Source organism: Neovison vison, chromosome 4, assembly GCF_020171115.1.
Source record: "Neovison vison isolate M4711 chromosome 4, ASM_NN_V1, whole genome shotgun sequence".
Taxonomy (NCBI): domain Eukaryota; kingdom Metazoa; phylum Chordata; class Mammalia; order Carnivora; family Mustelidae; genus Neogale; species Neogale vison.
The window spans coordinates 165,651,813-165,666,497 of NC_058094.1; the positions used below are offsets into that span (position 1 = coordinate 165,651,813).

At 40.3% G+C, this 14,685-nt stretch overlaps 1 protein-coding gene across 10 annotated transcripts in view; it reads right to left on the reverse strand.

Annotated features, from left to right (window-relative positions):
- ICA1 (islet cell autoantigen 1) overlaps positions 1-14,685 on the reverse strand; it is a 144,449-nt gene that overhangs the window by 17,532 nt on the left and 112,232 nt on the right. For all 10 annotated transcript variants that reach the window (XM_044246102.1, XM_044246105.1, XM_044246101.1 and 7 more), the window contains 4 exons: positions 11,092-11,189; positions 7,932-7,984; positions 4,688-4,750; positions 4,544-4,576 (listed from right to left, as the gene is read on the reverse strand). In XM_044246102.1, the coding sequence (XP_044102037.1) occupies positions 4,544-4,576; positions 4,688-4,750; positions 7,932-7,984; positions 11,092-11,189 (247 nt within the window). The remainder of the gene's footprint in view (positions 1-4,543; positions 4,577-4,687; positions 4,751-7,931; positions 7,985-11,091; positions 11,190-14,685) is intronic.

A 14,685-nucleotide genomic window follows, 5' to 3' on the forward strand; every position in this document is an offset into this window, starting at 1 on the left:
TCGTGAGTTTTCAGAGTGAAAACTGACATACAGAGAAAGCTCTCTTTAGTTCAGACAGAGGGTGGGTGACAGAAAGTAAATGTGGGGAACTGGTGACAGCCCACTCAGGTTATCGTTTTGAAATCATACAGAGTTTCATGACCTCAGCATGAATTAGGAACACAGAAGATGGAAACATAGCTACATAGACCAAAAATGAGAGCACAGGAAAACAATGAGATAAATGTCACATAAGTTACCTTCATCTGTGTGTGAAACAGGAAGACTCTGTTTCTTTGGTTTTCTCCCTGGTCCCCACTCTCAGCATTATGACTAATGTAAAGGCTGCACACTTGCAATACACATGAAAAACCCCAAGAACCAACACAACCCTCACACCTCCTAACAGAGAGTATGGGGGAGAAAGATGAGGTGGGAAACCACCGTACAAAAGTGTCTAACGAGAAAAGTATTCATCCTTATAAAAGGCTCTGGTAACAAATTGTACTAGTGTGGAATCCAAGAATACTACTTCTAAAAACTCCCTTTTGGTGAAAAAAGATGCAGCTAATAATAATAACAGATGGGGGGAAATCCATCTCTACCCACTCTCTGGGATACACACAAACACAAAAAACACCCTCCAAAAAAAGAAAACAAAAATCCCAACAGTGCTAGACCCCGAGGAGACATTCAAAAAATATTTCTTGATGACCCCCAGCCCTGGTCCTCCATTTCAGCATAGGACCTTAACAAGTAAGCAATTTACTGAGAAACTTGACACCTGAGGCAGGAGTAAATCCATATCAATATTCCATGGTGATCAAGTAAGAATAGTAGAGTGTTTGGTTTAAAAGTGCACCATTATTTTATGAAAGGACCAAAACCAGGATTTCATCCTCCAATGCTGAGAGAGACAGGGAGAAGGGAAAGTTGATGAGAAAAGATAACAAGCTTAGTCTTTGCCTCACTACATGTGAGGAAGCAATGAGATCCCTAGTCAGCTTTGTACAGAGAACAGCAAGAGATAGTCCCGAACTTCTTGGGAAATGAGGCATGGGGACATAAGCTTATATTACTATTAAGAGCTAAAGATCTGCTCCCAGACTTAAGTGAGCTTTTGAATGACCTTCTTTGTTGTTCTGATTATTGACCAGAATTTAGAATCACAAGTTTGAAAGTAGTAACCAAAGAAATGGCAGAAGACAATACATTTTAATTGTAATGTGTACACGTACACTTCTTAAAAGTTTCAGTTAACCTTGTCCTAGGAAAAGGATCTTTTGGATGAATCCAAGTAATGAGATTTAGGTGTGCTAAGTTCATCTAACTCTCTCTGCTTCATACCACTGCTTTGGGTTCAGTTACCTTTCTGCTAGCCCAACTTTGAGGAACACAAAAACTTCTATATGTTACAACTAATTCATGAGTTGAGGTTGGGATTGTCACATGTGGTCACAAGGCAATTTTAGGGCCACTTTCAAGTTATTGGAAAATGTCACTCAGTTTTTTTTTTTGTTGTTGTTGTTGTTTTACTTAAAAATTTTTATCAACTGGCCAAATATTGGTTTTCTATTTATATTATCTATTTAGTAGGAGAAAACACATTTCATTATGACACTGAATCAGAGTGATTTTCTGCACAACAGCTCCTGGAGAATTGTCTTCTTGTTATAAGCAGTTTGCTTTTTGATAACATTGTGCCACAGCTTGGCCATTACTTGTCTAACAGAATTACCAGTGGGAATGAGCCGGCCCCCAAGCAGCAGGGTGCTAGAGCTTATACCCCTAAGTCCTATAAAGGCAGCCATCCCTGGATTAAGCTCTTTTTATTTCTTGATTGTTTAATGTCTTGCATATTATAATCAGTGCTTTAATTCAGGATTTGGGCCTTCTGGCAGTTTTCTGAAGGGCACATTTTGAAGTCAACTAATTATCGTGTGCTCTTTTCTTCAGTCGCTGCAAGTTCTGTGCTCTGACAGAGTATTTCTGTACTTGTGGTCACGTTAATCTTTAAGCTGATGCTGCCCGAGGGGTTGCCAATGCAGAAGAGTCAGATAGTGACAAAGCACTGCTCCTGCCTCAAGAAGGGCTTTATGGGTTGGCAGTGATAAAAGGGAAACGAGATTACATCACACTGCATTTAACTGAGTCAGTCTGTAAATCAACTTTTCTGCCTGAAAACAAGTAGGCATTCTGGAGAAGAATACATTCACCTCTCTATTGTTAGAATTGCGTGAGTGCTCAAAAAAAGGGTATGAGCCTCTATTCTGTGAAACAGAGACTGTTAACTATAAACCAATGAGATATAAAAGTTCTAAATAGGTGGAAAGGTATCAGTCTTATTCCAGTGTACCCATGGCTCATGCTCTAGAGTAAGTTTATGAAAGTGAGCATGTATCACAGGAAGTAGCATTTCTGATTTAATTCTGCAAAGAAATGCACAGCTACCACAGGAGTTTTTGTTGTACCTTTACTACCCAAGTTGAAAAAGTCAAAATCCAAAAGCAAGAACCCATTTTATAAGAAGGGGGAAACATGAGAATACAGACTCATATTTGCTTGTGCTGTACATAAAGAAATGCCAGGAGGATAGAATGGGGATGGGAATACTGGAATAGAGAAGAGCTGAGAGTGGAAATGGGAGTCAGAGTTTTCTATTGCCTACAGTTTTATTATCATTATCATGTACCAATGTGAATACACCTAATTCAAAAATTATGTTTATTAAAATAATAAAATTAAATAGGAGTTAATAAAAGCAAAGAACAAATTACGTAAACAAGATGTTGGCAAAAGGAGAAATAACAATCTTCCTACCAAAACAAGTTGAAATATACATATAATTACAAAGAACCAGCTAAATGTGGAGATTTGCTAAAACTAGATGGTGGGCCCCTACTGAGTGTTATATTATTGTCTGTAGCCCACCTGTGCAAGACTGAAATATTTCCCCCTCCAAAAAAAAAGAACAACAACGTGTAAGAAATTTTCCTTTAATTTATCAAAGTAATTGATCCTTATAGCCAAGGGGGAAACATTTTTATGAAAATGGGGGTCAGGGGTGCCTGGGTGGCTCAGTGGATTAAAGCCTCTGCCTTCGGCTTGGTTCATGATCCCAGAGTCCTGGGATGGAGCCACACATCGGCCTCTCTGCTCGGCAGGGAGCCTGCTTCCTTTCCTCTCTCTCTGCCTGCTTCTTTGCCTACTTGTGATCTCTGTCTGCCAAATAAATAAATAAAATCTTTAAAAAAAAAGAAAAAAAAGAAAATGGGGGCCAGGTAGTGAAGGTCTGCTTTTAACTCTTCACTTTTTACTTTCATAATCTGACGCAAATGCAATGTTTACAAATAAGTAGTCATTGTGACAAAAATACACAGGGACATTCATGAGATATTGTACGGTGTATTGCCTGCAGTGAGAAATAAGTAAGGAAAGCAGGTTTCTTCCCTCAAGTCGATAATCCTAAACCCTGGAAACCTAATGTAGGAGCTCTACTGCCTTTCCAATTTTGAAAAAACTTTAACTAACCAATGCCTTCTGTTTGCCAGACTTTAATCCTCTCACACTTTGGAGATTAAACCCCAATCAAGCTCAAACTGAGTAGAGAAAATTGTCTGCCCTAGTTAACTGGGGCCTGCAGGATGATCTTGCCCCATTTCCAGTCCTATGAGAAACCTGTAAAACCAGGGCAGGCTGTGAACCAGCCACCCAGGACAGAGGGTGCACTAGAGTTTGTCTCAGAATGTCAGGGGTATTTTGGACTCATGATAAGTCATCAGAAGCTAACACTTGGTAGGACAGAAAGCAACGTTTCTACCAGGCTGAACACACTCAAATTCCTGGGGTCACTTAAGACAATGAGTGACTCATCCAGATCCATGCCTCTGGATTCTCTTTTTTTTTGGGGGGGGGGTGTTATTTACTAAGCGATTTTAGGTCTGTTGAACTTGGGTGGGTGCCCTGGCCAGGCAAACTCTTCCTCTGTTTAACTAAGGCTCAGTGTAGATGCAGCACAATGTTTCTAGTGCTACTATCTCAACTGATTCCCATCTCAAGAGTGTCCTTGTGTCAGAGGGCACAAGAGACCCTCCATACACATGATCTCCAATTCTGACAACAGCCCAGCAAGACTGTTGCTGTTGGTTCCGTGTTGTAATGAAAGCAATGGAGGCTGAAGGAGTTCAAGCACGAAGCAAATTACTTAAGGCCATACAGATAGTTTTATAGTAGAACTGACAGTCAAGTCCAGGTCTGATTCCACGAACCATGTTTTTTCTACTACAGTATATGACTTCTGATGTGATAACTTTTAGCTTTAGGAGTTTGAACATTATGTAATTAAACTAAGGATGACAAATCATATACTAACTTATATATACTAACAAATATATACTAACTTGTGCTTGGGCAGATTCAAAGTCATTTATAAAGACAAATGACAGTGACCTAAAAACAATTTGCTTGGGAATGCAAAGCTATTCAAAATATAAACATTACATTTTCCTAATAAAAATGGTATTAAAAATTAAATTATAACCCTAAAGAAATGTATAAATCTTACCACCTTCCTCGGGTTTCATGTCTAATAGTTCATCTACAGGTCCAAGAGAAGAGGGGAAAGAAAACAAAATTATGAGTCAGTTTTGTTTGGTAAGGAGTTTGTCACATTTATTAAAATTGAGTCATTTTCCTTAATCTAGATTACCTGAGCATGCATTATGTGTAGAGCTTTTGTCTAAGGTAGATAAAACGCTTTTTCCATCTTCAGCTGTAAATAGAACACATGCATTTGGTTATCACCAATTCAGAAGGGGGTGTGTGTTCATATGGTCTTGCAGTGTAAGGTAAACACACAGCTCCTCACACAGAAGCAGGGGTCCTGAGATTACATTCTGCTCAAGCTGTTGGCTCTCAAGGAGTTCTGAGTTAACAACCTCGGATCTTTGATTTGTTTGGTAGAAAACTATATGACACCGACCTAAATTCTCCTTTCATGGACAAACGTGGGATTTAAGTAACTGACTACTGATGGTGCTACAAACCTCAGCCATTTGGGGCCTGGCCAAAATAAAAAGGGCAGATTGCTGAGTGAAAGTCATCAGTCTGTAAATGCTACATACAGCATAATTCCCACTATACAGAATTCTGGAAAAGGCAAAACTATGTTAACAGTAAAAAGATCGGTGGTTGCTCAGTGTTTGGAGGAAGGGAGAGATGGGCAAGACGACACAGAGGATTTTATGACAGTGAAACTATTCTGTATAATACTCTAGTGATGAATACCTGTCATTATACATTTGTCAAAACCCATAAAATGCATAGCACCAAGAGTGTACCCTAATGTTAACGATGAGTGGCGATGATAGGTCAGTGTTGGTTCATCGATTATAAGAAATGTATTACCCTGGTAGGGGATGTTGATAATGCATATGTAGGGATAGGGGATATAAGGAGATCTTTGTACCTTCTGCTCAATTTTCTGTAAACTAAAAACCACTCTAAGTAATCAAGTATGTGTCTGTGTATATGCGCGCACGTGTGTGTGTGTGTGTGTGTGTGTGTGTGTATACAACACAATACAACAGTCCTAGAACTTGGTTTGCTTGGGGCGGCTGAGTCAGTTAAGTATCTGCCTTTGGTACAGGTCATGATCCTGGGGTTCTAAGATCTAGCCCTGCGTCGGGCTCCTTGCTCATTGGGGAGTCTGCTTCTCCCTCTCCCTTTGACCCTTCCCCCTTACTCATCTTCTCTCTCTCTCCTAGATGAATAAAAAAATTAAAAAAAAAAAAAAAACAACCTCGGGTTTGCACACACGTACGTTAGACTTTCTGCAGGTCACAAAATAAAAGACAGATGACACTTCATTATGGTGGATTCTGTTCTATGTATACCTAAAACAAGGTGATCAACATTTGCAATCTCAAAATATTATGCAAATACCACAAACAAGTGAACACACTACACAAAGAAAGAAAAAATTTGGTTCTTTCATATAAAGACATGATTTATATTGACATGTAACTTGAGAAAACAAATGTAATAAACTGGAGTTTACATTTTCCCTCAAAACTATAATACTTCTAGATTCCCACAACATAATTCATGCTGTCAACACCCAAAAGATAGTGAGGCTGGAGATGGGGATCAATACACTCAGAGAGCTCTTATATGGCCAACATCAGGTTGGCTTCCTTTTCTGTCGTCTTCTGCCACTTGCTCCCTGTCTCATGCTCTAGAACAGTGTCCTTCTGACTTTCTCCTGGTCCTCCCTGGCTCATAGGCTGTTCATTTTACTTTGATAGCTCCTGCAACAGCACTTGACTTAGCCAGACCTGTGAGCCCCTTAAACAGGTGGGGTCTCCTATCGCACATGCCCAGGACCCTCGCAGCTCTTATCAAAGTTAGAGTTGCCCAATTACTTGTGCAAATTATTAGATTTCCACCTGCTTCCTGTTCTGTGAACCCTGTCATGGGAAGGGTCAGAATACATCTGATGTACTACTGTGTACACCCAGCGCCTACTGCTGTGCCTGCCACACAGGCAGCACTCAACACATAACTGTGGAACAGGGGCCTCTGGGTGGCTCAGCTGGTTAAGTGTCCGGCTCTCCGTTTTGGCTCAGGTCATAGTCTCTTGTGAGACCAAGCCCTGCATTATTGGCTTTGTGCTCAGTGAAGGTCTGCCTGAGATTCTCTCTTTCCCTCTCCCTCTGCCCCTCCCCCTGCTCATGTGCGCGCTCTCTCTCTCAAATAAACAAAATTTTGAAATCAATATCTATTGAACAAATGAGCAAATATGTGAGTAAGTGAGGGTGTACATGTAGGAAATGATGACATGAAGGCAAGTTAAAGAGGCAGATGGGGAGAGGTTTTTGCTTTCTTTTGAAAGGTAGATGAGAGAGAAGCAAAGGAAGCAGTAAAATGGAAGAATAAAGTAGGTGAAGCAAATTGTTGGGCAAGTGGGAGAAAGACAGAAGGAAGGTAGAGGGTGGAGGAAAAGACTAGAAGAGAAAGGAAGTCCCAGGGTCTGCTTTGCCTCCTATTATCTCCTGGAAGGGCTGCCACAGCAAAGGGTGGAGTGAGGCAGAGTAGGATATGGCCCCCAGAGGGCCAGGCTGAGCAGAGGGTTGGGGTAATTTCAGTTCTCTCTGCACTACCTATAAAGCTTTCCCTTGCACCCCTGAAGATTCAAGTCCCAGTGAAAAGCTCAGCATTACATCACCTTAGTCCTACCATGTTTTACTGGACCCTCTATTCCATTACGAGAACAACCAGTGACAGAACTGGCTGTCATGGCAGGAGCCAGGAATAGCTGACAAACCTTTCACGGCACATCGCATCATCTCCTGACGTTCTGATCGCCTTCCCGACCATCGGGGGGTCAGCACACTCCAGGGAGCTGATGTTACTCATGACAGAGCAGACCCAGGAAGCACCAGCAAGAGCCCTGTCTGAGCTCTCCCCATCTGTTCTCAACAAAGACCAACCCCCAACCCACAACACACTGGAAACCGACTCACCCAATCTGATCATGTAATCTTATTAAAACTATCTTTACAGCCCAAATGGCAGTTAGAAGTAGTAATGGCAATAGCAGAAGTGTTATCATCTGTTGTAAAAGAAATCGCTCTCTGTTCATTCTCCATTTTGGATGCTCCTCTGACAGGCTGCTGCTGGAGTGACTAATGGTGCTATTTTCTGGCTCACAATATAAAACGTTCTCTCAATAACACGATATCGTCAGTATCATTGATACTTGAAAATACAAAACCGAAATGGTTAAAAAAACAAAAAAGAAAGAAAGAGAGAAAGAAAAAAAGCAAATTAATATAGAATTTTTTCAATTGGAAAAGAAGAAAGGCCTAGGAGGAATCTGCCGAAAAAGAAAACGAATTGGTTGCCGAGCAGTAGCATTTCAGAAGCAGTTCTAAATAAAAATCAAAACTTACTCTTAAAACCAGAAGACTCCTTGTGCTGGTTTTCATCCTCTAATGAAATTAACCTTAAAATTGGAAAAAAAAAAAAAAAGTTTAGTAATCTAGTTCTGAAAATTTTGTATTTATGATAAAGCCAGATATTCTGTATACTATAACTGCACTTTAATACATGCACACACACATAAACACGGAGTCATTTACATGCTATTCATTTTTTTAAAGATTATTTAATTATTTATTTGACAGACAGATCACAAGTAGTCAGAGAGGCAGGCAGAGAGAGAGAGAGAGAGAGAGGAGGAAGCAGGCTCCCTGCTGAGTAGAGCCCCCCCCCCCCACCAATGCTGGGCTCCTTCCCAGGACCTGAGATCATGACCTGAGCCGAAGGCAGAGGCTTTAACCCACTGAGCCACCCAGGTGCCCCCATATTATTCATTTTTTTAAGAAGAAATACATTTGCTGGCTTTCTCCTCTGCTAAGGTTGGTTAGTAGCACCTTAATAACTGAGTTTGATTTCATCATAAGTCATATATTCTGCAAATATCTAGATGAGCAGGTAGTATAACTAAAATAGATACTGTACAGTTGTAGCTTTTAAAAACGTAGTTAAAAAATTGATGGGCAAATGGGTGTTTATTCTGATTCCTGCTGTTATAAGAGAGGAAACCTCAGGAGGTTAATGAAATTACCTAAGGCTGAAAAGCAGGATCAGTCTCAAATCCAGAAGACTGTCGCCTACTGAACTCTCACCATAGTGGTTAATATCACGCAGAGATACATCACCACCCTGAGACTCAGCTGGTATCTTTGAACCTCCCTCTAAAGCACCTTTACCTACTGTTTTTGAAAAAAAACAAAACAAAAAACCAACTTGTTAAATTTCCATTTTGTATTTAGTTACTGGATTACACTTCTTGAGCTTTTTTAAAAAAATTAATTAATTAATTAATTTTATTTATTTTTTAAATTTATTTATTTGACAGAGAGAGATCACAAGCAGTAGAGAGGCAGGCAGAGAGAGAGGAGGAAGCAGGCTCCCTGCTGAGCAGAGAGCCTGATGCGGGACTCGATCCCAGGAGCCCGAGATCATGACCTGAGCTGAAGGCAGTGGCCTAACCCACTGAGCCACCCAGGCGCCCCTAATTATCTATCTATCTATCTATTTATTTATTTATTTTAAAGGTTTTATTTATTTATTTGACAGAGAGAGATCACAAGTAGGCAGAGAGGCAGGCAGAGAGAGAGGAGGAAGCAGGCTCCCCGCTGAGCAGAGAGCCCGATGCGGACTCGACCCCAGGACCCTGAGATCATGACCTGAGCCGAAGGCAGCGGCTTAACCCACTGAGCCACCCAGGTGCCCCTAATTATTTATTTTTAAAAAAGATTTTATTTATTTATCTGACAGACAGAGATCACAAGTATGCAGAGAGGGGCAGGCAGAGAGAAGGGGTGGAAAGCAGGTTCCCTGCTGAGCAGAGAGCCTTATGTGGGGCTCAATCCCAGGACCCTGGCATCATGACCTGAGCTGAAGGCAGAGGCCTTAACCCACTGAGCCACCCAGGCGCCCCACTTTTTGAGCTTTTAAAAATAAAGTACTAAAATAATGGAGAAACCTGAAATTAAGGAAAACTAATCAAGACAATCTTGGGTGTCTCCTTTTTAAGTAAAAGTTAATACTTTATTTTGATTACAGTGAGACATATGGTGAAAGGAAGGTACCAGCACTCATTCCAGGTCCTGCCTCTTACTGCATCAGAAGTTGGGCAGCCCCTTAACTTCTTCTGAGCCTCACTACCATCATTTAAACAACGAGGAAATGCTGGCATTGATTACACAAAGGGCTGTTGTGAGAATGAGTAGAGATAACATACAATAAAGCACCTGACATTGTACTTAGTACACAGTAGGTGCTCACTAAAGGGTACTAATAAGCATTACTCTTATACCAGGAATACATTAAAGTGCTTCCCCCCAAAACAGTCAATTGCATTAGTTTCAGATCATATTCTATAGCTGTTCTTACAGTGAAAACTTGTCTTTGTTTTATATTAAAGGAATTTTCTAGTATTTGCTTTAAAATTAAAAAGGCTTGCGGTGCCTGGGTGGCTCAGTTGGTTAAGATTCAATATGTCTCTTGATTTCAGCTTGGGTCATGATCTCAGGATCTCATGCATGGAGCTCCATGCTCAGTGGGGAGTCTGCTTGAGATTTTCTTTCTCTCACTTTCTCTCTGCCCCTCCCTCCACTAAAAAATTAAATAATAAATAAATAAAATTAAAAAGGCTAATACTGGGTGCAAACACTTCTGTGGGACCAAAATATATATTTGAAACTTTAGAAACACAGTTAAAATACAAACCAGTTTTACCACACAATTATCATCTAAATTTTTTTGTGTGGAGAAAGAATCCCAAGTTGGGGGAAGGCAGTCTACTTTTCTAGGTCAGCCAGTTCAAGATTAACCCTATTCCTGCAAGCCCTGATATCTCAATAGGAAAAGATTCACGCTGAAACCTCCTTGCTGAACGAGGTCAGGACACATCATACACCACAGACGTTGAGAAATTTGTCTCCGTATGTAAAAGTGGCAAGAAATGGAGATGGAGCAGTCACTTCCTGCACTCAAAACTGCTCTCTGCTTCACAGAGGAAAAAACAGAAGGTCTGAACAGTAAGGAAACAAAATGTCAGAACCCAACGCTTTTGTATGATGACACCTTAGTACTCAGTATCTCAAGAGGCAATCTCATAGGTTATTCCCTTCTGTGAGAGAAAAGCCAGGGGATTTCTTATCTGGGACAGGATTTTGTAAATGATGGTAACAAAAGGACCAGATTGGGTCCAGAAGCCTGAGAGAGCAGAACGCTGAGGCTGAGGCCACTTCATGGAGAGCCAGAGAGCACTGGAGATGTGTGCCTTTTCTTGTCCCAGTCAACTCCTCACAAGTGTGCTCCTTCTAAAATCTCAGAAACGGTCTCCTATTGGGATGAGTCCTGGCCAAGCAGTAATATGTACAGGGCAAGCCTGGGCTTCATCTTAATACATCAACCCAGAGAAGTGAGAAATAAAGCAATTTGCTTGTGTTTGAGACCCCAGCAGATCTGGTCAGTGAGGACTGTGCTGCTCTTTACGTGGAAATAAAGATTTTGCCTAGAGAAGCCGCCGGGACTTACTGCCTGGGTTCCTCCACGGTGGCCTCTGCACTTTCCTGCTGGGTGATCTTCTTCCTTTCTTCTTTCTCAATCAGTTTTTTCATAGGGTCTTGTAAGCTCTTGATCATGATAATGAAAAGGAAAAAAAGAAAAAAAAAAGATCAATTTAAAAAACTCAATTGCCTGTGGTCCAGAAACCAAACCTTTAAGTTAAGGTTAGGGGAGGTTATCTTGATCCTATCAAGTAGACAGAAAATTTAAATGTTCTCAGACCTGTCCAAGAAATACTAGCCTATAAAGGAGAATTGTTTTGCCACTAGATTTATGCTTTCCGCTTCGTGGTAAGTTATTCAGAAGAAGGCCTTTTGGCTATTGCTAACTTTATTTTCCATCTTCAACATGCAGCAAGATAAACATTCTGTTCTGCTTACAGCCCACACACTGACAGAGTAGAAGCTTTTCTCCCCCAAAGATGAGACAATTTCATTTTATTTTTAATTTTGTTTGCGATTTTATAATCTAAAAACAGCTTCTGAAAAAATAAGAGAAAACAACACCCTTTTTTAAGGAAAAAAAAATACAGAATAGTGGCTTAACATATTCTGACAAGTTAACTCCCACGAGTGGACACAGCAGGTGCATCCGAATCATGTAGATTAAAAATGGGTGGGAATCTGTTTCTGGAACATAATTTCTTGGAGTTACTGTTCTCAAGTTTTATCAAATATTTAAGGAAAGACTTTTTAAAAATCCAGTGCCTAAAAACTGCACACCAATGGCAAAGCCTGAAAAAGCAAAAATTTCCATTATAACTGAATAATGAGTTATAAAAAGAGACCTCTACTTGTGGTCCTAATTAAGCCATAAACCTACAAATTACACAAGAAACATCTCAAGACACTCATACTGCTTATTCATAGAACCTTTAAAATCTGTCCTTTGAGCCTTCCTGTCTCATCCTCCTTCCCCTTCCCCATCTTTCTCTTCTCTAGTGTGACCCACACACAGAAGGTGACAAGCACGTTTCCTACACCAACTCTGACAGATTCATGATGTCTAGATGCAGGCTGGATGGAGATAATTTGGAGACAGAGTCTGCAGAGCTTTTGCTAGGATGGATAGTGGTGCCGGTTATGGATGCCAGGTGGACCCTGGTGTTATGCTCTGTCTCACACTTTATACAGAATAAATTCCCTAGAACACCCAAGTAATCATGTTACCATTTTTCTAGAGAACCCGTAGTAGTTCCTTATTTTTTTCCACTTCTAGTCTAAACCTGTCTGCCTGATTTGAAAGGTCTTCTAAAATGTGATCTTATCTTACTCTCCCAGATTGCCTCCCACTGGCTTCCAAATGGGAGCTTTCCATTCATATAGACCTATCTCCTCATCACCTTCTATGTGCTAATTGCTCCCTTCCCACCTTTGTTCATTCTGTTTCTTTACCCAAAAAAGTTCTATGTGTCCACCCTCAAAATTGTGATCAGTCTTTGCAAAGCTCAGATCCATTACTGGTATCTTCCTTAAAGCTTCATTCACTAAGCACACCAAATTCAAGAAAGTCCTTCCATCTTCAAAGTGCATTTACAGTCTTATTCATATTTGATTATATCTATTCTGAATTATGTTTTCCTTCTTAAAAAACATTTTTTACATTAGAAAAATAATAGAACCACATGTAGAATGCTTGGAAAACTAAAAAGAAAAAAACTATTCGTAATTTGATTCCCCCCCCCCAAATTAGTTATTATTTATATATATTTCCTTTCTGGTTTTTCATATTCATACTACTTATATATAATTGGAATCATTGCATATAGATGTCTTCTTAAGCATTATGTGTTGGTATTTCATAATAAAAAAACATTCCTCATCAGAGTAAAGAATATAAAAAAGATTTTATATATCATAAACATTCAATATCAAATTAAATATACATTCATTCACCGTTTTTCTAACATAGGGCCAAGGTTTTTTCACTGAATATATGTGCTATGATTGGAGTTCTGAAGCTTTTTCTTGCATAAAGGACATCCCAAAAGCATTGCCATTGGTAATGACTATTTCTGGACATTTAGATTAGTATACTCAGTTGACAAATAGTTTGAGAGCATTTACCAGGAGTCAGGTGCTGTTTTGGGTGCTGGAGATACCATAGTGAACAAGACAGACAGAATTACTAGTCCGTGATGAATCTAGGCAGGGAATTAATATGGGGGATGCAAAGTGACTGGGTCACTACTTCAGTTAGCAAGAACATCCTTTCTTGGAAGTGACATTTCAGCTGAAGTCAGATGACATGCAGGAGCCATCCATGTGCGGCTCAGGGAGAAATGGAGGCCTGCGGACAAAGGCCTGAAGGAAGGAATAGCTTGACTTGGTCGAGGAACAAAATTATAATGTAGTGGGTAAGAGTACAAGTCTTAGTAGATCAAGATACAGAGGTCAGCAGGGGTCACACAGGGACAACTTTTCTTTACTCACATTCAACAATATTTGACATGATGCCCCACTGCCTTCATCATATTATTTTGCCCTTTACATCTCTCCAACACATGACCACTAAATGGGACCCATGATTATCAGCTGGAGGGGGGAATGTGATAAAGGACAGAACTGGAACAACAAACAAGGCAACTGGAATATGTAGTTTAGATGTTCTTTTTTAAAATCATACACCCCAAAGCATCTGGTAAAAGCTAGGCATGTGTATATGTGTATTTTGGAAATATACAAAGGAGAAGTTCAACAGATGTCAAAGACTTACTCTTTTCAATTGATCTGCCAATCACAGCATTTTATACACACACACACACACACACACAAACACACACCCTTCCCCAAAGAGTGGTCCAACCCTGCTCAAAGTGAAGCCGGGAGTATTTTCGGCTGAGGTTCTGATGGCCCCAAGATGCACTTTTCAATTCTGTGACGCTTTGTCCAGGCCTCCTGGTTTGCTCAATTATCTTCTCATTGCATTTCCTTTTTCTCAGTCAGCACTAGGCAGGGCTGGGACATGTCTGCTCTCGGCTGGCTGTGTCTAGCTGCCATAGCGCTTGCCTAAGCCCCTGAGATGCCCTTGACAGCTCCATGGTTATCATCCCTTCTGTCTCCAGCCCGACCTCCCCTCATAACCACACTCCAGCAGCTCTCAGACAATCCTTTTGTAATGTAAACCACTCCTTCCTTCTTTTCAACCCCTTCCCTGTTGGGCCATTAGCAGGGACTCAATTGTTGGCTCCCTGTCACCACAATCACAGTTAAGTCACTATTGTGCTTCACCAAGAGAATGGCTACAGTTCCAATTGCTACTTTATTATTAATAATTCCTGTTACATTTTCTCCTCTCTGCCTGCTATTACCATTGTCCCTATAACAATGTGGCTATTGCTACTCAAGAGAGGTGCTAAATATGTTCTTGTTGATTGATAAATTAATGTACCTAGGGTTAAACTTTAAGGTTAAAAATTATAGCTATTTAGCTAAAAAGTCAAAGTCTCAGGGGAAAAATAGGAAAAGGCTTAAAGAACCACAAGTAAAATTAACCCTGAGCACCAGTGCTTATTTATGAAATGCTAGAATTCTGAGCTAAGGGGAATCTTATGTGGGGAATCTA